General features: G+C 44.4%; 1 protein-coding gene across 1 annotated transcript; it reads right to left on the reverse strand.

Moving 5' to 3' along the window:
• Nucleotides 1-2,211: 2,211 nt before the first annotated feature.
• LOC126191092 (gastrula zinc finger protein XlCGF8.2DB-like) lies at nucleotides 2,212-20,105 on the reverse strand. Its single transcript, XM_049931819.1, has 3 exons — nucleotides 19,651-20,105; nucleotides 12,730-13,116; nucleotides 2,212-3,532 (listed from the first exon to the last, which is right to left on the reverse strand). Exons 1-3 carry the CDS (start codon nucleotides 19,990-19,992, stop codon nucleotides 3,209-3,211), a joined length of 1,053 nt encoding a protein of 350 aa, XP_049787776.1. The 5' UTR covers nucleotides 19,993-20,105; the 3' UTR covers nucleotides 2,212-3,208.
• Nucleotides 20,106-21,897: the final 1,792 nt, after the last annotated feature.

Consider the following 21,897-nt stretch of genomic DNA (forward strand, 5'->3'; position numbering starts at 1 on the left):
TGGAGTTACTAACTACTGTTTTCCGAAATTCCTTCACAAAAGAAGGCAAGAGTGACTTGAAAGTAGATATATTCAGCGTAACGAAACAACTCAAATCATTTCATAAAGGGAAGTCCACCGATCCAGATTCTATACTAGTTAGATTCCGTTCAGATTATGCTAATGGATAGCTCCACACTCAGCCGGCCGCGGTGGCCGAGCGCTTCTAGGTGCTGCAGTCCGGAACCGAGCTGCTGCTACGGTCGCAGGTTCGATCCTGCCTCGGGCATGAATGTGTGTGATGTTCTTAGGTTAGTTAGGTTTAAGTAGTTCTAAGTTCTAGGGGACTGATGACCTCAGAAGTTAAGTCCCATAGTTCTCAGAGCCATTTGAACCATTTCTTTGAAGCTCCACACTCAGCAATCACACACAATACACAACCGCTAGTTCGACGAAAATTCCGTACCTAAAGACTGGAAAATTGTACAAGTCACAGCAGTATTCTTGAAAGGAAATAAGAGCAATCCGCTGAAATACAGACCGATATCACTGACGTAGATTCGTATTAGTGTTTTGGAACACACACTATGTTCGAACATTATGAATTACCTCGAAGAAGCGATACAAAGTCACAGTCAGCAGTGATTCAGAACATATCATTCTTGTGCAATGCAACAAGCTTCTTACTCTCATGAAGAAATGAGTGCTATCGACAGGGGATGTCAAATTGATTCCATACTTCGAGGTCTCCAGAAGACTTTTGATACCGTTGCACAGAAGCGGCTTTTAATCAAATTGCGTGCCTACCGATATCCTCCCATTTGTGCAATTTCCTGTCTCAAAGGTCACAGATCGTAGCGACAGACAGAAAGTCCTTCAACAAAACAGAAATGATGTCTGGCGTTCCCCTAATGTAGTATTACAGGCCCTGTGTTGTTCCTAATCTGTATAAATGATTCAGGAGGCAATCTGAGCGGCAACAGATGTCGCTGTCATTTATAGCCTGCTAAAGACATCAGAAGATCAAAACCAGTCGCAAAATAATTTAGACAATATAACTGCGCGATGCAAAATCTGGAAATTGACCCTAAATGATGAAAAGTGTGATCACATGACTAGTAAATGGAATCCGTTAAATGTCGGTTACAGGATAAATCACACAAATCAAAGGGTTGTCAGTTCCACTAAATACGTAGGAATAACAATCATGAACAAATTAAACAGGGATGATCACAAAGAAAATATTGTGCGTAGGCGAAACAAAACCTGGCTTTACTGGCAGGACACTTTTAAGACGCAAGCAATCCTTAAAGAGTATGCCTACGCTATACTTGCCCGTCCTCCGCTCGAGTATTGTTGTGCGCCATGGGGTCGAAAATGTACGAAGAAGGGCAACTCGTTTTGTATTATTGCGAAATAAGGGGGGGGGGGGGGGCGCCACGGGTAGGATAGACGGGCTCTGTTGGCAATCATTAAAACAAAAGAGTTGTTCATTGTGGTAAGATCTTTTCAAGAAAATTCAGTCTTAAGCTTTCTCTTCTAGGGAGAGACGCTCATCGTAATAAAATAAGAGAAATCAGGGCTCACACGGAGCTGACCGAAACATAACATGTCGGTAGCAATCGGTAGCTAGGTACAGAAACGGACAATTTTCTGTAGCAGACTTGCCGACTTCTTTTTCTTCGTCACCACCACTAGAAATACCAGTGGTCTTGAAATTAATAGAATGCAGATTGGTTTACTGCACTTCACCCTGTTACTTGGATTACAGATACTGCTCTCTTTTTCAGACAAAAACGTGCTTCTCATTAGTTCAGGACACTAGTCTTACTTCTTCGGCCAAAGGGCGCAAGGGAATATTATTTTCTCACGGAATGTGTTACTCGATTTTGTTGCTTATTGCGTATCTCAAATATTCATTCTCTAATAATCAAATCATACAAAAACTCTGTTACTCATTACACTAATTTTGATGTGTTAATTTAAGACAGCCTGTGTTGAAATACTTGCTTCAGTGAAAGAATAACTTTAGGACTAAACTTTTGACAAAGAATGGATATTGCATTGTGCGTCATTCTGTTGCAGTGAGGTAAATCTATCACCAGGAAATATACATTTTACTCCACTTTGGCGTTTCATATTACTTGTCGGCCAGGCTTGGAGGTATGGAGTAACGACCAGTGATTCAAGAATCCGTTGAAAAATTTAAAATGAAATGTTATTTATGTTACTGATTTTCTGGCTTCCAATACAGTACACTGTTTACAACGATTATTGTTACACATTACAGTACAATGACATGATTTCAGTAATATTTTATGAGTTACAAATTAAGAAACAAAGTAGATAATAAATTATTCTTCTACAAGCACTTAGATTGTTCCTTATCGTGTCAAAATGCATGCTGGAAATGCAATTATTTATATTATGTGGAACAAATTATTTCTGATATTGATTAATCAGAGTTTTTTTATCAGTTTTCGGTTAAAGCCAGGAAGTAACAGATATTTTGAAGTACAAAACTGTAGCAATAAAAGACTGTTTTTTAAATAAAACATCATTATTTGTTTAATTTACTATATACACAGTTATTTTAATATAAGTAATTTCATAATATAAGAAACACATTTTGGGGTGTGTAACATTATTGTCTTTATTTCTTTTTACTTCAGCCATCAGTGTAGTTTTCTTCTCTTTGGTCACTTATCAAGAATACTAATCAATTCGTAGTCAGACGTTATAAAAACTGAGGTAGGACTCGGGAAACTGCTACTGTTCCATAAGCGCACCAAAAAGTTATTAGTTTTGTAGCGTTTAAGCTTCTCGATCACTTATGATGGCCCCTGTCTCTGCTAATCCTTAAGCGCTTCAGGAATTACGTTTGTTTCCAGCTTATCTGTTGTACCTGGTGTGCGTCTGACAGTAAATACAGATATGTCTCTACAAGCAACATTTACTCTACCGACGCGTTACATATCATTAGATACCCACAGTGTATCACCCTTATGCTCTTTCGGTATCGTCGTGTATATACAAACTTCTCATTTCTTCTTCTTCCACGTTATCCATGAGGAAGGAATTACTAGTTCTCGGAGCTTAACTGCAACATGCGTGCAGTCTCCACGTAACCTTATGAAACATCTACGATGTTCCTCTGTCTTGGGCCGACAGATGTTACCCTACATTTTAGTGAAGGCATGCTGCCAGCAGCCCCACCATACCAGTTCCCTTATGTGCCTGTAGAGGCCCGGCCATCGCCTGGGCTGGCTTTAGCTCCACGTGTGGCCGTAGCGGTTCTGATGATGACGCTGGTGGATCGCAACGCCGCTGACTGCACCCTGCGCTGCTGCGGCGCAGGCGCTCCCGGTGCAGTGGGCGAGTACTGGGCGGTCCCCAGTTCGACTCCAGGCATGTGGCTGACCATGTGAGAGCGTAGGTTGTTCCTCCGCGAGAAGGAGCGGCCGCAGTGATGGCAGTGGTACGGCTTGATACCCCAGTGCGAGCGCGCGTGTAGCGCCATGTTGCTGCGGTCCGCGAACTGTTTGTCACACACCTGTTGGTAAACACACACCGTGAGCATTGAGTCAGAGCGCTGTTTATTATTCTGAGATTTCGCATAAACAGCATACAAGTGGAGAACTCTGTGATGCACTCTTTATGTTTAGTGAACTCTATTTAACCCTAGATCACTAAACGCTTGTAAAATTTACGACCGCATTACGACATAAAATATGACATTTTGTGTTTAATTTGATATGTAATATATATTTGGAGAACTAAATACTGTAATTAAATAATGTGTAACCCATGACTATTACTTACTTGGAGTAAAATATGAAGTAGTGAACTTCACATGGTTTGGTAGCAATGTAACGTTTTCCTCCCTTTAGTGTCCTAGGGATGATAAGCACCTACGAAATTAGGGACTGATCTCAAACTTCAGTTTCATGACGGGAGCGTTGCACAGTTCACAAGGGTACTTGTGTAACTCGACTTTCGGAAAGTTCCTTGCGTACATTTGCTAAGTATCCCACGTACACACGTTTCTTAGAATACATAGTCAGCAGGTAGTATTTTGTCAGTTTCGAATGAGATAATTAATACAGAACAGAGTCAGTTGCATTAATTCACGTAGCATTTGGAAGCTACATCTACTTTATTGTTACTATAGAGTGAATATGTATAAAGAAATGTTGTAGTGCCAGTTATACCCGGATTCTCTGCTGAGGTCATTAACTTATGCTAAAGGCGATGGTGTAAAGTTTATGATCACCAAATTACCAATAAATATCTGAGTCAGATCCAAAACTACTCCATCCGATGGACACATCAACAGATCATAATCAACATTGTCTTATTTCATTGCTCAAGTGACCCACAAGCGTTGTGGGATTCAGTCAAGTCACTTGCACACAACATGGCAATCAGGAATCTTTATACACCCGAAAAAACTGGTTTTTGGTACGATCCTCGGTTAGGAAGTGTAAATTATTACATTAGAAGTTCTGTTAAGACTTGGCCACTTCGATGTACTGCCGCAAGGTCAGCATACTCAGCACATAACCTCTTCAGTCACGGTGTAGCATAAATGCTACATTTGTTCCGGATTTTTTTCCTCGCGAAACAACAGCTGCAGGCAGCAAACGGGGAGTCTATTGTGTTCTCTGAATCAGTGCAACACGATGCTCACTTGCTGAAGATTCTCAATCGCGCCAACAGGTGTCAGGAGAACTCAAAAGTTGTGAGTTATCGTCGGTGGGGCTAAGAGTCACAACAGACGAAGTAAATGTAGTTTTAAATTTGGTTTCTGAATATGTTTTTGGCAGTTACGCAATGCTAAATGTTTATATATTCCGCAAACACTCAATTTTAAAAATAATATTTATGTTTAACTATACTTATCTTCTGTTGTTTTACATGTAGAGTATGTGCTACATTCGGCAGTTAGCATTACAAAGTGCCTCAAAGTAAAATTGCACATAATATTAGTGTGGAAGTGCTCTTTATGTTCAGTGTAGTACATTTATACATAGATTATATACAAAATGCGTTGTTAATTATAATTACATTTTTATTGTGTAATAATATGACATAAATATGCAGAAAACTATGAAAATTTCGGTTTCAAAGAGGGAATTTTCGATTTCTAGGACTATCAGCAGCAGACATTCTGGAGCTTCTAGAGGTATTTGATCTATGTAGCTCTGATTTAGAAATTGAAGATAATGAAGATGATGATGATCTTCCATCTGGTTCAGTGGACAATACTTTGACAGATGAAGTTATTGAGGAGGTGGAAGAACTTGTATGTAATGAAAGTTTTGGAAGAAAATCATCTCCTCCACAAAGGATAAGGAATGAAACACAAAAGTGGAGGCATAAACCTGAGTAATTATTTTAAAACAATTATTACTTAAACAGGGTTATAAGTGTACCTAAGTTCACAGCACACAACTCATGTTCTAGGGGTGGGAAACTGCCCCTAAAGGCGAAAGAATCAACAATGATCAATGGAATGAGGATGCAGAAGGCAACGGAAACCACTGCATTATAGACACGTACCGTGTATCCACAGGACATGTGGCCTGTTATTGAAGAAGTGTCATGATACAGTTCCCCACAGTCGTTTAACGAACAAAGTGAGAGCATATGGATTACCAGACCAATTGTGTGATTGAATTGAAGAGTTCCTAGATAACAGAGCACAGCATGTCATTCTCAACGGAGATAAGTCTTCCGAGTGATTTCAGGTGTGCCGCAGGGGAGTGTTGTAGAGCGGTTGCTATTCACAGTATATATAAATGACCATATGGATAACTTCGGAAGTTCACTGAGGCTTTTTGCGGATGATGCTGTAGTATATCGAGAGGTTGTAACAATGGGAAAGTGTATTGAAATGCAGGGGGATCTGCAACGAATTGAAGCATGGTGCAGGGAATGGCAACTGAATCTCAATGTAGACAAGGCTAATGTGCTGCGAATACACAGCTACAATATAGCAGGTCAGCAACTGGAAACAGTTAATTCCATAAATTATCTGGGAGTAGGCATTAGGAGTGATTTAAAATGGAATGAACATATAAAATTAATCGTCGGTTAAGCAGATGCCAGACTGAGATTCATTGGAAGAATCCTAAGGAAACGCAGTCCGAAAACAAAGGAAGTAGGTTACAGTACACTTGAATACTGCTCACCGGTGTGGGGTCCGTATCAGATAGGGTTGATAGAAGAGATAGAGAAGATCCTACGGAGAGCAGCGCGCTTCGTTACTGGATTATTTAGTAATCACGAAAGCGTTACGGAGATGATAGATAAACTCCAGTGGAAGACTCTACAAGAGAGACGCTCAGTAGCTCGGTACGGGCTTTTATTGAAGTTTCGAGAACATGCTTTCACCGAGGAGTCAAGCAGTATATTGCTCCCTCTTACGTATATTTCGCGAAGAGACCATGAGGATAAAATCAGAGAGATTAGAGCCCACACAGAGGCATACCGACAATTTTTTTTTTCCACGAACAATACGAGACTGGAATAGAAGGGAGAACCGATAGAGGTACTCAAGGTACCCTCCGCCACACACCGTCAGGTGGCTTGCGGAGTATGGATGTAGATGTAGATGTAGATGATGATCTCTCCATTGGCACAAGATTCCAGAATAGTCCCCCATTCGGATCTCCGGGAGGGGACTGCCAAGGGGGAGGTTACCATGAGAAAAAGATTGAATAATCAGCGGAAGGATAACGTTCTACGAGTCGGGGAGTGGAATGTCAGAAGCTTGAACGTGGTAGGGAAACTAGAAAATCTGAAAAGGAAAGTGCAATGGCTCACTCTAGATATAATAGGGGTCAGTGAAGGGAAGTGGAAAGATGACAAGGATTTCTGGTCAGATGAGTATAGGGCAATATCAACAGCAGCACAAAATGGTGTAACAGGAGTAGGATTCGTTACGAATAGGAAGGTAATGCAGAGAGTGTGTTTCTGTGAACAGTTCAGTGACGGGGTCGTTCTTATCAGAATCGACAGCACACCAACACCGACAACGATAGTTCTGGTATACATGCCGACGTCGCAAGCTGAAGATGAAGAGATTGAGAAAGTGTATGAGGATACCGAAAGGGTAATACAGTATGTAAAGGGCGATGAAAATCTAATAGTCATGTGGGATTGGAATGCAATTGTAGGGGAAGGAGTAGAAGAAAAGGTTGCAGGAGAATAGGAACTTGGGACAAGGAATGAGTGAGGACAAAGAGTAATTGAGTTCTGTAACAAGCTTCAGCTAGTAATAGCGAATATCCTGCTGAAGAATCACAAGAGGAGGAGGTATACTTGTAAAAGACCGGGTGATCCTGGAAGATTTCAGTTATATTACATCATGGTCAGACAGAGATTCCGAAATCAGGTACTGGATTGAAAGTGTTACCCAGGAGCAGATATAGACTCAGATCACAATATCGTAATGTGAAGAGTAGGTTGAAGTTTAAGACATTAGTCAGGAAGAATCAATACGCAAAGAAGTGGGATACAGAAGTACTAAGTAATGACGAGATACGGTTGAAGTTCTCTTGGGCTATAGCTACAGCAATAAGGAATAGCTCAGTAGGCAGTACAGTTGAAGAGGAATGGACATCTCTAAAAAGGGCCATCACAGAAGTTGGGAAGGAAAACTTAGGTGAAAAGAAGGTAACTGCGAAGAAACGATGGGTAACAGAAGAAGTACTTCAGTTGACTGATGAAAGGAGGAAGCATAAAAATGTTACAGGAAATTAGGAATAGAGAAATATAAGCCACTGAGGAATGTAATAAATAGGAAGTGCAGGGAAGTTAAGACGAAATGGCTGCAGGAAAAATGTGAAGACATCGAAAAAGAAATGATTTTCGGAAGGACAGACTCTGCATACAGGTAAGTTTTTTCGGAAGGACAGACTCTGTATACAGGTAAGTTAAAACAACCTTCGGTAACATTAAAAGAAAGGATGGTAACATTAAGAATACAACGGGAATTCCACTGTTAAATGCAGAGGAGAGAGAGGATAGGTGGAAAGAATACATTGAAAGCCTCAATGTGGGGTAAGATTTGTCTCATATGATAGAAGAAGAAACAGGAGTCGATTTAGAGGAGATAGGGGATCAAGTATTAGAGTCAGAATTTAAAAGAGCTTTGGAGGACGTAAGGTCAAATATGGCAGAAGGGATAGATAACATTCCATCAGAATTTCTAAAATCATTGGAGGAAGTGGCAACAAAACGACTATTCACGTACATGTGTAGAATGTATGGGTCTGGCGACAGATTTTCTGAAAAGCATCATTCACACAATTCCCAAGATGGCAAGAGCTGACAAGTGAGAGAATTATCGCACAATCAGCCTAAAGCTCATGCATCGAAATTGCTTACAATAATAATATACAGAAGAATGGAAAAGAAAATTGAGGATGCGCTAGATGACGTTCAGTTTATCTTTAGGAAAAGTAAAAGCAAGAGAGAGGCAATTCTGATGTTTCGGTTAATAATGGAAGCAATACTAAAGAAAAATCAAGACACGTTTATAGGATATGTCGACCTGGAAAAAGCTTTCGACAATGTAAAGTGGCGCAAGATGTTCGAAATTCTGAAGAACAGAGGGGTAAGCTATAGTGAGAGACGGTCATATACAATATGTACAACAGCTAAAAGGGAATAATAAGAGTGGACGACCAAGAACAATGTGCTCGTACTAAAAAGGGTGTAAGACAAGGATGTAGCCTTTCGCCCATACTGTTCAATCTGTACATCGAGGAAGAAATGATAAAAATAAAAGAAAGGTTCAGGAGTCGAATTAAAATTCAAGGTGAATCGATATCAATGATACGATTCGCTAATGACGTTGCTATCCTGAGTGAAAGTGAGGAAGAATTAAATGATCTGCTGAACGGAATGACCACTCTAATGACTACACAGTATGGACTGAGAGTAAGTCGAAGAAGGACGAAGGTAATGAGAAGTAGTAGAAATGAGAACAGCGAGAAACTTAACGTCAGAATTGACGGTCACGAAGTAGATGAAGTTCTGCTACCTTGGCAGTAAAATAACCAGTGACGGGCGGAGCAAGAAGGACATCAAAAACAGACTAGCTATAGCATAAAAGGCATTCCTGGCCAAGAGAAGTCTACTAATATCAAATAACGGCCTTAATTTGAGGAAGAAATTTCTGAGAATGTAAGTCTGGAGTACAGCATTGTATGGTAGTGAAACATGGGCTGTGGGAGAACCGGAACAGAAGAGAATCGAAACATTTGAGATGTGGTGCTGCAGACGAATGTTGAAAATTAGGTGGAATGGTAAGATAAGGAACGAGGAGCTTCTACTCAGAATCGGTGAGGAAAGAAATATGTGGAGTACACTGATACGGAGAAGGGACAGGATGATAGTACATCTGTTAAGACACGAGAGGAAGACTTCCATGGTAGTAGAGGGAGCTATAGAGGGCAAAAGCTATAGAGGAAGACAGAAATTGGAATACGTCCAGCAAATATTTGAGGACGTAGGTTGCAAGTGCTACTCTGAGATGAAGAAGTTAGAACAGGAGAGGAATTCGTGGCCGCATCAAACCAGTCAGAAGACTGATGACAAAAAAAAGTCATCGTGTTTCAGCTCAGTGGCCTTGAAATGCGATGATGACAGTTGAAACAAAAGGGACACATTGGTTTACCCCTTCTCTCTAGTGAAAAGAAATCCTCTACTTACTCTCAATTAAACACTCAAAACTCTTATTCATACATACACTTCTCAGACGTCATAGTAACTATTTGTGTACGATAAGTAATTACAATTTTACTTAAACGATGTTTTGCAGCCAGATTAACACTCATCTTACTCACAGGAAGTGTGTGGTATACAGCGTTATTAGTGCGACGAGAAGGGTACGCATGTACAGCGTTGCCAAGTCAATAAGATCTGCAGTAGGCCGAGGCAATAGAAGGATACCGTCATAGGTCAGCACTTTGACGGCCTCTGATACACACTGAAGAGCCAAAGAATCTGGTACCCCGGCCTAATATCGTGTAGAGCCCCGCGATGACGTAGAAGTGCCGTAACACGACGAGGCATGGACTCGACTAATGTTTGAAGTAGTACTGGAGGGAACTGACACCATGAATCCTGCTGGGCTGTCCATAAATCCGTAAGACTACGAGGGGGTGGAGATCCCTTCTGAACAGCACGTTGCAAGGCGTCCTAAATATGCTCAATAATGTTCATGTCTGGGGAGTTTGGTGGCGAGCGGAAGTGTTCCTGGAGCCACTCTGTAGTACTACTGGACGTATGGGGTGTCGTGTTCTCCTGCTAGAAGTGCCCAAGTCCATTGGAATGCACAGTGGACATGAATGAATGCAGGTGACCAGACAGGATGCTTACGTACGAGTAACCTGTCAGAGTCATATCTAGACGCATCAGGAGTCCCATACCATTCCAACTGCACACGTCCCACACCATTACAGAGCCTCCACCAGCTTGAACAGTCCATGCATTCATGTGGTTTTGTGCATATCCGAACACGTCTATCCGCTCGATACAATCTGAAACGAAACTTGTTCGACCAGACAACATGTTTCCTGTCATCAACAGGTCGATGTCGGGGTTGACGGGCCCAGGCGAGGCGTAAAGCTTTGTGTAGTGCAGTCATCAAGGGTACACGAGTGGGCCTGCCGGTCTAATAGCCCATATCGATGATGTTTTGATGATGCAGCATTGAAATCTGCAGCAATCTGCGGAAATTTTGCACCTCTGTCACGTTGAACGATTCTCTTCAGTCGTGGTTGTTCCCATTCTTGCAGGATCTTTTTCCGGTCGCAGCGATGTCAAAGATTTGATGTTTTACCGGATTCCTGATATTCACGGTAGACTCTTGAAAAAGTCGTGCGGGAAAATCTCCAATTCATCGCTACCTCGGAATGCAGTGTCCCATTGCTCGAGCGCAGACCATAACACCACGTTCAGACTCAGTTAAATCTTGATAATCTGTCATCTTAGCAGCAGTACCCGTTCTAACAACTGCGCCAGACACTTGTTGTCCTACGTAGGCGTTGGAGATCGCATCGCCGTATTCTGTCTGTTTACATACTGTATCTGAATACGCATGGCTATATCAGTTTCTTTGGCGCTTCAGTGTATAATGAGTACTGTAATGAGTCCAGTAATCAATCTTGTTGTCCGCCAGCCTCTGTGCTGGTTTTGGCGCTGCTGTCCTTGTCTACAAGACAAACCTCATAATGTAACCAGGGATGTCACAGAAGTAGAGTGATGTGAACGCTATCGAATGTATCTCTAGTAATACTACGACACTGCTAAGTCCGAGAGCATTATTCTGACAAATGTACCAACCATCCTGATTGCTTGATGTCTCGCGTAATGTCCAGCACGAAAAGGAAATTCTTCAAGAGGTAGGAAACTATTGTCAGCAGATTTGACTGGCCGATCTTGGACTGCATGGGACCTTGAGGGCAGGCTTACTTGTTCTCAATGTTTCAGCCGACTACGTCTGACCACTACAAAGAGGGGACCCGTGTTATGGAACAAGCTCATCGCTACCCCTTCACATCTGCACCTGCCATCCGAGAATAAATAATGGGCAGTCTGCAGTATTGTGTGCATACCGCACCATTGGTTGGAGACTAGCAGCATCCGGCCGCAGTCTCCCAGCGGTTCTAGGCGCTTCAGTCCGGAACCGCGCGACTGTTACGGTCGCAGGTTCGAATCCTGCCTCGGGCATGGATGTGTGTGATGTCCTTAGGTTAGTTAGGTTTAAGTAGTTCTAAGTTCTAGGAGACTGATGACCACAGATGTTAAGTCCCATAGTGCTCAGAGCCATTTTTTTTTCTTTTGGCGAGTATAGCGACGACCTGGTGACAGGTCACATTCTTATAATGTTTTGGAGAGGCACAGTGATATCAACCCTGGCACCATGGTGTGGGGAAGCCTGGGGTATGGCTAGAGTTCATAGCTGGTTGCGGCTAACAGCACAGTGGTACGTCATGGACGTCCTGCGTCCTCATGTGTTGCCTCTCAGACTACAGTAACGATCTACCATTTTCCAAGAGGACAATGATCGTCCACACGTGGCACGTGTCTTTATGAACTGTCTCTGTGGTGTCGACGTACTCTCATGTCTAGCAAAATCCCAAGATCGATCCTTGATACAACACGGACTAGGCCTGACAGCAGTTCCGTTCCAGTATGTATCGAGGCTATCAAGGCCAGTTGTAGGCCGGTTGTTGGCCAGGTTGTCTGAGGATTGCTTCCCAAAGTGGTGCATGCATCCAAGCCATTGGGGGTACAACGTCAAAGTAGTAACTGAGCTCACAGTGCCAAGTTCTTTGTACATTTTAGTCGATTCTACAATTAATAAAATGTCATCACATACCCCATCAGCGTGTGAAGTTTCATTTCTGGCTACTTTAGTTTTTTTTGTTAGGCAGTAAATATTTGCAAACTTACTATGGTGAGGGAGTAAAGGACCATAAGCAGAAAACTAATTTGAGAAACAGGAGTAATTATGAGGGAGTAAAATATTTTATTTAATGTAAAGGTACTGACTGCTTTTAATACTTTACAAGTAGACTCGAAGTGACATACTTGAAGCTGTTTGTACCAGAGTTCGATTTTTGACCATGACCATAGTCGTAAATGCGCTCTTTATCAGTGACTTCGAGAAAGCCCGAAGTTCATGTCTACAGGTGGTAAGGTAATGGAGAGTGTCGCTCCATGTTCACGTACCTGACAGGTGAAGGGCTTCTCACCCGTGTGGGTGCGCATGTGCTGCTTGAGCAGCACTTTGCGGGAGAAGGCCTTGTCACAGACGGTGCAGCGGTGTGGCCTGTCTCCTGAGTGGATGCGGATATGCATGTTGTAGGCGACGCGCTGGTTGAAGCGCCTGCCGCACTCGGCGCACGCGTACTCGCGCTGGTTGCGGTGGATCTTCATGTGGGAGCTCAGGTAGCTGCGGTTGCTGAACGTCTTGCCGCACTCGGGGCACTCGGCTGCGAACTCCCGCGACCCGGAGTGCAGCGACAGGTGGTAGCGGTAATTGCGCCGCTGGCTGAAGCGCTTCCCGCACTGTGCACACAGGTGGGGCTTTTCTCCTGTATGTGTGCGCATGTGCTCCTGCAAGAGGACAGAACAAAGTGATATCTCAGAGAATTTTCGTACATATCTAGGAGAAACCTGACATGTGCCCAAATTTCCAGTACCTCCTGTACCATAATCGTGAAACGCACGCAGAAATCTGAACAGGATACAGCAGAATATTAGAATAAATCCTAACTAATATGCAAGATTATCCGAAACCTATAAACCCTCTTTCTTTAAAGAATACGTATCCCGCATAGAAAACTGCATAAAACATCTGATTACAAATAACCCGATCTGTTAAATATTTGACTTCAAGCATGTACCTGTGAAGAATTATAGGAAACGTTTAAAATTATACTTAAAGTTTGTTGGAAGTCGCTAAGTGCTTTCAGTTTGAAACACTGGTGAATGCAGCCTGAGTAATTCGCGCTCCATTTCAAGCGAAAGCTAGTTTTTCACGCATCTAAATGATTATGACGTCATATCTCCTGAGATATGTGTCGTGCAGTGATATAATTTCCCATGTGCATTCAGTGGTAAATGTGGATGACGTCTGTACACTAGGTTGCGGAAAGAGTAGGCAGTAAATACGCAATAAATTGCAATGTCATGCCCGATGCGTGACAGTGTGAACAGCGTAAGTGTAGTAAGCGATAAAGATTTTTCATTCCATCATTTTGTGGAAGATATAAGCGGGAATAAGTTTCGTAAAAGTTTGAAATTTTGTGTATAATTTGCTGGTAGATGCTAAGAGCTCTAGTTCCCAAACACTGGATGAATAAAGTCTGGTTGTTTCCGCTCCATCAGTTACACTGATGTAGACGAACACAGTTTCTAACCGTAATGCTTCTCTTGATGTGTTATAATTTTAATGTAAGGTTATACCCTTAATGAGTAGATTACAACAGTGTTTTAAATTTTCAAATTGTGCCAATAATTGTGTGAAATACTGAGAATCAAACTTTTGTTCCCCCTGGAAGCCGTTAGACAGGCAACACCGAACTTTTACTGAGTTTCGAAATACTGATTTAGTAATACGAGTACACAGGATGATCACTCAGCTGCTTCTACCGATAGAATTCATGCAGAGCACAATACCTCCAAAAACTACACACGATATTTTCGCTTTCTCTTTCTCGATACGTGCAAACTATTAGTTCCACAGAAAGAAAAGATGAAACTTCTTGTATAAATTCAATGTAGTTAAATTTTGTATTGGGATACGTTTTCGCTGGAGGTCATGATTTTCGAGTTATTCAATAAAAACACGTCTGAAGGTTACTTTTGTGCGTTTTTCTGGAATAATTCGAAAACTAAGGCCTCTAGAGAAAATATATCCCCCTATAAAATTTAACTACATTAAATTTCCTACAATAACGTCCGATTCCTTTGTTTCTGTAGGACTAATACTTTTCACATGACGAGCGAGAGGATATGAAAATCGTTCATGTGGTATTTGAAGGCGCTGCAGGATAGGGGCAACTTAATCCCTCTGTATGTTCTGCCAGCAACCATTATACAGGGTGAGTCACTAACTGTTGCCACCTAGAATAACTCCTAAAGTATGATAAGAGCTGAAAAGTATGTGGAACAAATGTTGCATGGGATAACGGGTGCCATAACATGACGTTGGTTTTATGTTGTTAGGTGGTGTCGCGTCAGAGATATGAAGGTCAACCTGTTTTTTTTTTAAACGGGATGCTATAGTTTGGTACTTATTTTCTGATAGCAGCTATAGAGACAAATCCAATTATGTGGCCACAAAGGTGGCATGAACGTCCATTTACAGAAGGTGTTCGAAGTGATGACCATTGGTATCAATGGAGTGCTGCAATCTTTTTATCATGGACTGAGTGGTATTCCTTATCTCATCGGCACTTATCGAAGCACATGCTCTGACAATTCTCCCTCGTATATCGTGCAAATAGTAAATATTGGCCGAATACGGCGTATCCATCTAAAGTGCCATTGCCTTGTAAACACCATTCGACGATTTCGCAATATGACACTAATAGGGACGGTAAGAGTAGTATCGTCGAATCAAGCGAATGTGAATGATGTATTCCTTTGAAGAAAAGTCGGTATCCTTCTCATTTACGGAGAGTGCCAACGAAATTCAGTGAGAGCTAGAGACTTATACGCTGAAAGAAATCCTCAACATACTCACCTAACACGTCGTATATTTAAATATGTGTATGATAAATTGGAACAACTGGATCCTTAACGCATCGGAAACATATCCGGCAAAGGAAAATTACTAACGAGTAAACGGAAATTGTTACTCTTGCCACTGTGGTTCGAGATCCTTGTGTTAGTTCGCGTCAAATCGCAAGGATATCTGGCATGAGACAAAGTAGTGTTGTTCGTGTTCTGCACCGCCATTAATATCACCCTTACCATATCAGTCTCCACCAAGAATTAACTGGTACGGATTATATGCGTCGCATTGAATTCTGCCCATGGGCTCAACTTCAGATTCAGAGGAATGACATATTTATTAATCTGATTTTATATACTGACGAGGATACATTCACGAACCATCGAAATGCTAATCTGCATAACATGTATTATTGGGCAACTGAAAATCCATGTTGGCTGCGACAAGTTGCACAGCAAAAACCGTGCTTGGTGTATGTATGGTGTGGGATTCTAGAGGACAGAATTATAGGCCCCTATTTCATCGAAGGAAATCTTAATGGTAGGAAGAACACCACATTCCTGCAAGAAACATTACGTCTGTTATTGGAAGAAATACCTTTAGGAACAAGAAAGAGAATGTGGTATCAACGCGATGGGTGTCCGGCACATTTTTCACTACTGCCTAGAAATGAATTGCAGAGACAATTCCCAAATCGTTGGATTGGACGGAGAGGAGATTTAGTGGCCGGATCGTTCGCCAGACTTGATGCCTCTGGATTTTTTCTTGCACTGATTCGTAAAAGATATTGTTTATAAAACGTTCCATCTACACCTGAAGGTATGCGAGAGAGAATTGTCAGAGCATGTGCTTCGGTAAGTGCCGATGTGATAAGGAATACCACTCAGCCCATGATAAAAAGATTGCAGCGCTCCATTGATACCAATGGTCATAACTTCGAACACCTTCTGTAAATGGACGTTTATGCCACCTTTACGACCTTCGTTGACCTTACTGTTACACATAATTGGATTTGTCTCGATAGCCTCTATCAGAAAATAAGTACCAAACTGCAGCATCCCATTGACAAAGTTGACCTTCATGTCTCTGACGCGACCCCACCCCCTGTTCCCCATTCAACTTTCGTCCCTCAAACTTTTCAGCTCCTTTCATACTTTCGGAGTTATTCTTGGTGGCAATAGTTAATGACACCCTGTAAGTCAACGTCACGAAGTGTGAGATAAATGTGCAGCTCAAGTACTCCTGTTTTGTATCATTTTATGAATGTAATACGTGTGTGTGTGTGTTTTGGAGTATTTTGTTGTAAGAATGCGAGTGTACTGGTCTGCATTTCTGATCAGACTGGTTTGGCGAGCGCCGGCGTGCTACGAGTGCTATGCGGCGGCGTGCGTGAGAGTGAGCGAGTAATCGTGTGGACACCTGTCTAGCAGAACTCACCGGCCTCGCGCGGGTACGTATCGTATGGTAGAGGTGCTTGTTCATAATAAATTTAGTGTCAGGATAATTTTCATTGCGTAATCGATAAAATGTATGTGGGCTGTGGTTTGGCGTTGGTACACTTATGTGTTAAGCAGTCACCGTCACAGACGTTTCCTGAACCCGGTAGTACAGGATCCAATAAGAAAAGTTTAAATGTTTCTCCATTCAATTGCCTGCCGATTGTTGGAGAGACAACATCATACACTCCTGGAAATTGAAATAAGAACACCGTGAATTCATTGTCCCAGGAAGGGGAAACTTTATTGACACATTCCTGGGGTCAGATACATCACACTGACAGAACCACAGGCACATAGACACAGGCAACAAAGCATGCACAATGTCGGCACTAGTACAGTGTATATCCACCTTTCGCAGCAATGCAGGCTGCTATTCTCCCATGGAGACGATCGTAGAGATGCTGGATGTAGTCCTGTGGAACGGCTTGCCATGCCATTTCCACCTGGCGCCTCAGTTGGACCAGCGTTCGTGCTGGACGTGCAGACCGCGTGAGACGACGCTTCATCCAGTCCCAAACATGCTCAATGGGGGACAGATCCGGAGATCTTGCTGGCCAGGGTAGTTGACTTGCACCTTCTAGAGCACGTTGGGTGGCACGGGATACATGCGGACGTGCATTGTCCTGTTGGAACAGCAAGTTCCCTTGCCGGTCTAGGAATGGTAGAACGATGGGTTCGATGACGGTTTGGATGTACCGTGCACTATTCAGTGTCCCCTCGACGATCACCAGTGGTGTACGGCCAGTGTAGGAGATCGCTCCCCACACCATGATGCCGGGTGTTGGCCCTGTGTGCCTCGGTCGTATGCAGTCCTGATTGTGGCGCTCACCTGCACGGCGCCAAACACGCATACGACCATCATTGGCACCAAGGCAGAAACGACTCTCATCGCTGAAGACGACACGTCTCCATTCGTCCCTCCATTCACGCCTGTCGCGACACCACTGGAGGCGGGCTGCACGATGTTGGGGCGTGAGCGGAAGTCGGCCTAATGGTGTGCGGCACCGTAGCCCAGCTTCATGGAGACGGTTGCGAATGGTCCTCGCCGATACCCCAGGAGCAACAGTGTCCCTAATTTGCTGGGAAGTGGCGGTGCGGTCCCCTACGGCACTGCGTAGGACCCTACGGTCTTGGCGTGCATCCGTGTGTCGCTGCGGTCCGGTCCCAGGTCGACGGGCACGTGCACCTTCCGCCGACCACTGGCGACAACATCGATGTACTGTGGAGACCTCACGCCCCACGTGTTGAGCAATTCGGCGGTACGTCCACCCGGGCTCCCGCATGCCCACTATACGACCTCGCTCAAAGTCCGTCAACTGCACATACGGTTCACGTCCACGCTGTCGCGGCATGCTACCAGTGTTAAAGACTGCGATGGAGCTCCGTATGCCACGGCAAACTGGCTGACACTGACGGCGGCGGTGCACAAATGCTGCGCAGCTAGCGCCATTCGACGGCCAACACCGCGGTTCCTGGTGTGTCCGCTGTGCCGTGCGTGTGATCATTGCTTGTACAGCCCTCTCGCAGTGTCCGGAGCAAGTATGGTGGGTCTGACACACCGGTGTCAATGTGTTCTTTTTTCCATTTCCAGGAGTGTAGTTACAGGTAGTCTGCGTAAACCAGTTATGTTGGCCACTGATGTATATCATACATAAATCGTGGTAACTCCTTCGGCGTCAAATACGGCCTGAAGATGGTGCAGTGAAGCGCGTAAACTGGTAGTTACACAATAAATGACATCACAAGGAGGGCTGTAGGTGTTCCATCTTCTTACATTTCACGCACTGGTTGGCGGGCCCCGCCAATAATGCTGACTAGAAAGAGAAGCGGCGACCTTTCTGGCCAAGGTAGGATTTGGAACCACAAATTCAAGAAACACTTGCCATGTGTGGGTCGGCATTATCTTGCTGAAATGTAAGCCCAGGATGACTTGCCTTGAAGGGAAACTAAACAGTGCGTGGAATATCATCGATGTACCGTTGTGCCGCGAGGGTGCCGCGGATGACAACCGAAGGGGTCATGCTATGAAAAGAAATGGCATCCTAGACCATAACTACTGGTTGTTCAGGCCGTATGGTGGGCAACAGTCAGATTGGAACCCTCTGCTGTCTTGCGTATCTCTACAGACGTCTTAGGCATGGAATGTCATTTACTGGTGAACAGTTGTCTTCAGTGATGAGTCCCACTTCGAACTGAGCCTCGATGACCAGCGAAGACGTAACTAGATGTGCCCGGCCAGCACTGGGATACTAACCGAACTGTCGCGCGCTGTACATCGCCATACAGCCCGATAACCGTACGGCGGGCGACAGTCGCGGGATTTCTCTAGAGGAGAACACGGGATTTTGACGAGGTAATGCACGAATCGGACATCCAACAAATCTACCACTCAATACCAAACCGAATAACTCTCTGCAAAGAACCAGAGGTGGACCGACGCGCTATTGACTTGCTCAGTTCGTGAAGCTCTTTTTCCTGAATAAATCTTCAAATTTTTCTTAAATTCTAAATATTCGTTTGTCCTATATGTATTTCACAGCTAGCGATTTCCGTCCCATTCAGATAATACCTTCGTCATGCAGCTTTTTTTTTTTCTTTCTTAGAGTGTATTTCGTTCTTCACCACAAAATTATCATAGGTAGTCTCTCTGTCTGGCTCACGTCCTGGGAGCGCTCTTGCTTGAATTCAGTAGACTTTACATTTCTCCAGAAGGTATTCTTGTCTGATGGAGTCAGATATTTATTTCCCAGACATTCAAAAAATACATCTGTCCCGTTCCCCTCATCTCACTCGCTTCCTCTCCCTTCGCTGAGTCATTCTCTGTTTCACATACACACTCAATCACACATATATACAGACACACTCTCACACAAATCAGAACACTCTTAAATATCATAATGTTGTACTGACCTTAAGAGAGTAGCGTGTGGCGAAAGTTTTGCCACACTCTGCGCACGTGTTCGGTTTGTTGCGTTGCTTCAGTTTCTGTTCTTCTGTCTGTTGCTGGTTGTTATCTGCCTGTTGTTGGGTCTCATTTTTTGCGATCATCTGGTCTTCGGCCTTACGTTCGGTCTTCATTTCGTGATGTCTGTCGTCCGACTGTGACGGTCCCTGCAGAGGTGATCCCGAATGCGGCATGGAGACTGCCTCCGCACAGGGGAGGGGCGGCATTTCCCTGAGAGGGAAGAGGCGCTCGGCGGGCAGCTCGGCGTCGCGCAGCAGGCTGGAGAAGCTGACGGACCCGCTCGACATCTCTGGTTGGTGCTGCTGCAGCTGGCGGCCGGCCTGCGGTGAGAAGGCGCTGTCAGAGACGGAGCAGGGCGGCTGGCGCGCCGAGTCGGCAAGCGCGGGCACGGCGGACACGGGCACCGCCCAGCCGGCGCCCGTCTGCCCGGCGGCCGGAGACCGGCGGTGCGCTCCCGCCGCCACCCACGGGCCCGTCCCTGTGCACAGCGGCACTCTGCCCGCCACCTGCAAGCACAACAGCAGCTCGTGAGCAGCTGTGCCGGTCTACATGACGTCAGAAACGAGGTAACTGCAAACTTGGGCCACAACAAAATGTCCATATTAGAGCTTCGTATTTATGGTAGTCAGAAAGAACACTGGCTTAGCAGATAGCGGGACACAGATGACGCAGGTGTATTGTATGCGCACCACATCTCCCTCTGCCAGCTGCAGATGTGTAGGAGACCTTCTGAGTAGTATAAGTCATTTGTGTAATATGCAACGTCGTCGAGAGATGACGCCGTTGGAACTGGGCATGGTGGTAGGTGCCCGACGGATGGGAATGTTATTTCTGTTGCGGTGAATGATTTCGGATTCACACCTTCAGCCGTGTCTAGAGTGTGAGTGGTAGAATGAGAATGGTACAGAGGAACTACCGGCCATCCAGCCACCCTCGATGACCGTGATCGGCGACGTCTAAGACTGATCGTCAATAGTGACAGAAGGGCAACTGTGCAACAAATCATGGATCCGTTCAACACAGGAAGTGCTAGTGACGTCTCGCATGGGGCAAGCCGTAGGAACAAGTGTTTCATGAGGTATAGGAGCCAGTGCCGCACATTGGTGCCACTATTAATCCGATGTCATCAGGCACGATGGCTAGCTTTTGTCGCCAGTCATCAGGGATAGTTAGTGGAACAGTGGGGTTACGTGATATAGTCGGACGAATCACTTCAACGGCACCATGACGATGGGAGGTACCGTGTAAGGTATGGACCTCACATCCATGGACCGCACCTGCGAAGAAGATGTGGTCCAAGGTCTGCGATATCTTGAACTCCTTGGAGACCATCTCCACCCACTTCTGGCCTTACAACACCCGACTGTTCTGTGGTGTTTCGAAATGATAACGCGGCGCCACATCGCTCTCATATCGCCCTGACATAGTTCCAGGAACATGCAAGGGAGGTCCAAAATCTGAGATGCCCACCCTGGAGCCCAAATCTGAACCCCATCGAGAACATCTGGTACATCATGGAATGCAGGCTCTTAACTATGGATCCTGCACCATCGAACAAACCAGAATTGTTGCCGCTCTGCAAACAATTTGCTGTCCGCTGTTTCCAGAAAACCGGGGATTTATAGACTGCGCTCCATGGGTGTCACTGCATTATGCAGTACCAGAGGAGGCCCCAAGCGATATTAGGTGCCTATGACATGACATTTGCTAAGACAGTGGAATGTATTTACGCAGACTGAAGAGACGAATGAAAATTTGAACCAAGGTTGGGATTCGAAACCTGGTCTCCTGCACTATAGGCAGATGCCACCTTGACACAGTGGTACGGACTACCCTAGCATACCTGCCTCATTCGCTTTCATTTCCCACTTCAATCGCCACATATAAATCATAACTGTTTGACACTGGAAAAGGTTCAAATGGTTCAAATGGCTCTCAGCACTATGGGACTTAACTTCTGAGGTCATCAGTCCCCTAGAACTTAGAACTACTTAAATCTAACTAACCTAAGAACATAACACACACCCATGCCCGAAGCAGGATTCGAACCTGCGACCGTAGCGGTCGCGCAGTTCCAGACTGTAGCTCCTAGAACCGCTCGGCCACCCTGGGCGGCGTGGTAAAGATCTCTGGATCCATGTGCTATGCCAGTAGAGTAGGAGAGCCTCTGGATTGCTGTTTGAGTTTGGAGC

This window comes from Schistocerca cancellata, chromosome 6 (genome assembly GCF_023864275.1).
Source record: "Schistocerca cancellata isolate TAMUIC-IGC-003103 chromosome 6, iqSchCanc2.1, whole genome shotgun sequence".
In the NCBI taxonomy this organism is placed as follows: Eukaryota; Metazoa; Arthropoda; class Insecta; order Orthoptera; family Acrididae; genus Schistocerca; species Schistocerca cancellata.

Coding starts and splice junctions, on each gene's coding strand:
- LOC126191092 (XM_049931819.1), bottom strand. CDS start 19,992: ATGTCGAGCGGGTCCGTCAGCTTCTCCAGCCTGCTGCGCGACGCCGAG. Junction 13,117..19,650: donor CCACACGCTACTCTCTTAAG/GTCAGTACAACA, acceptor GTCCTCTTGCAG/GAGCACATGCGCACACATAC. Junction 3,533..12,729: donor AGAAGCCCTTCACCTGTCAG/GTACGTGAACAT, acceptor GTTTACCAACAG/GTGTGTGACAAACAGTTCGC.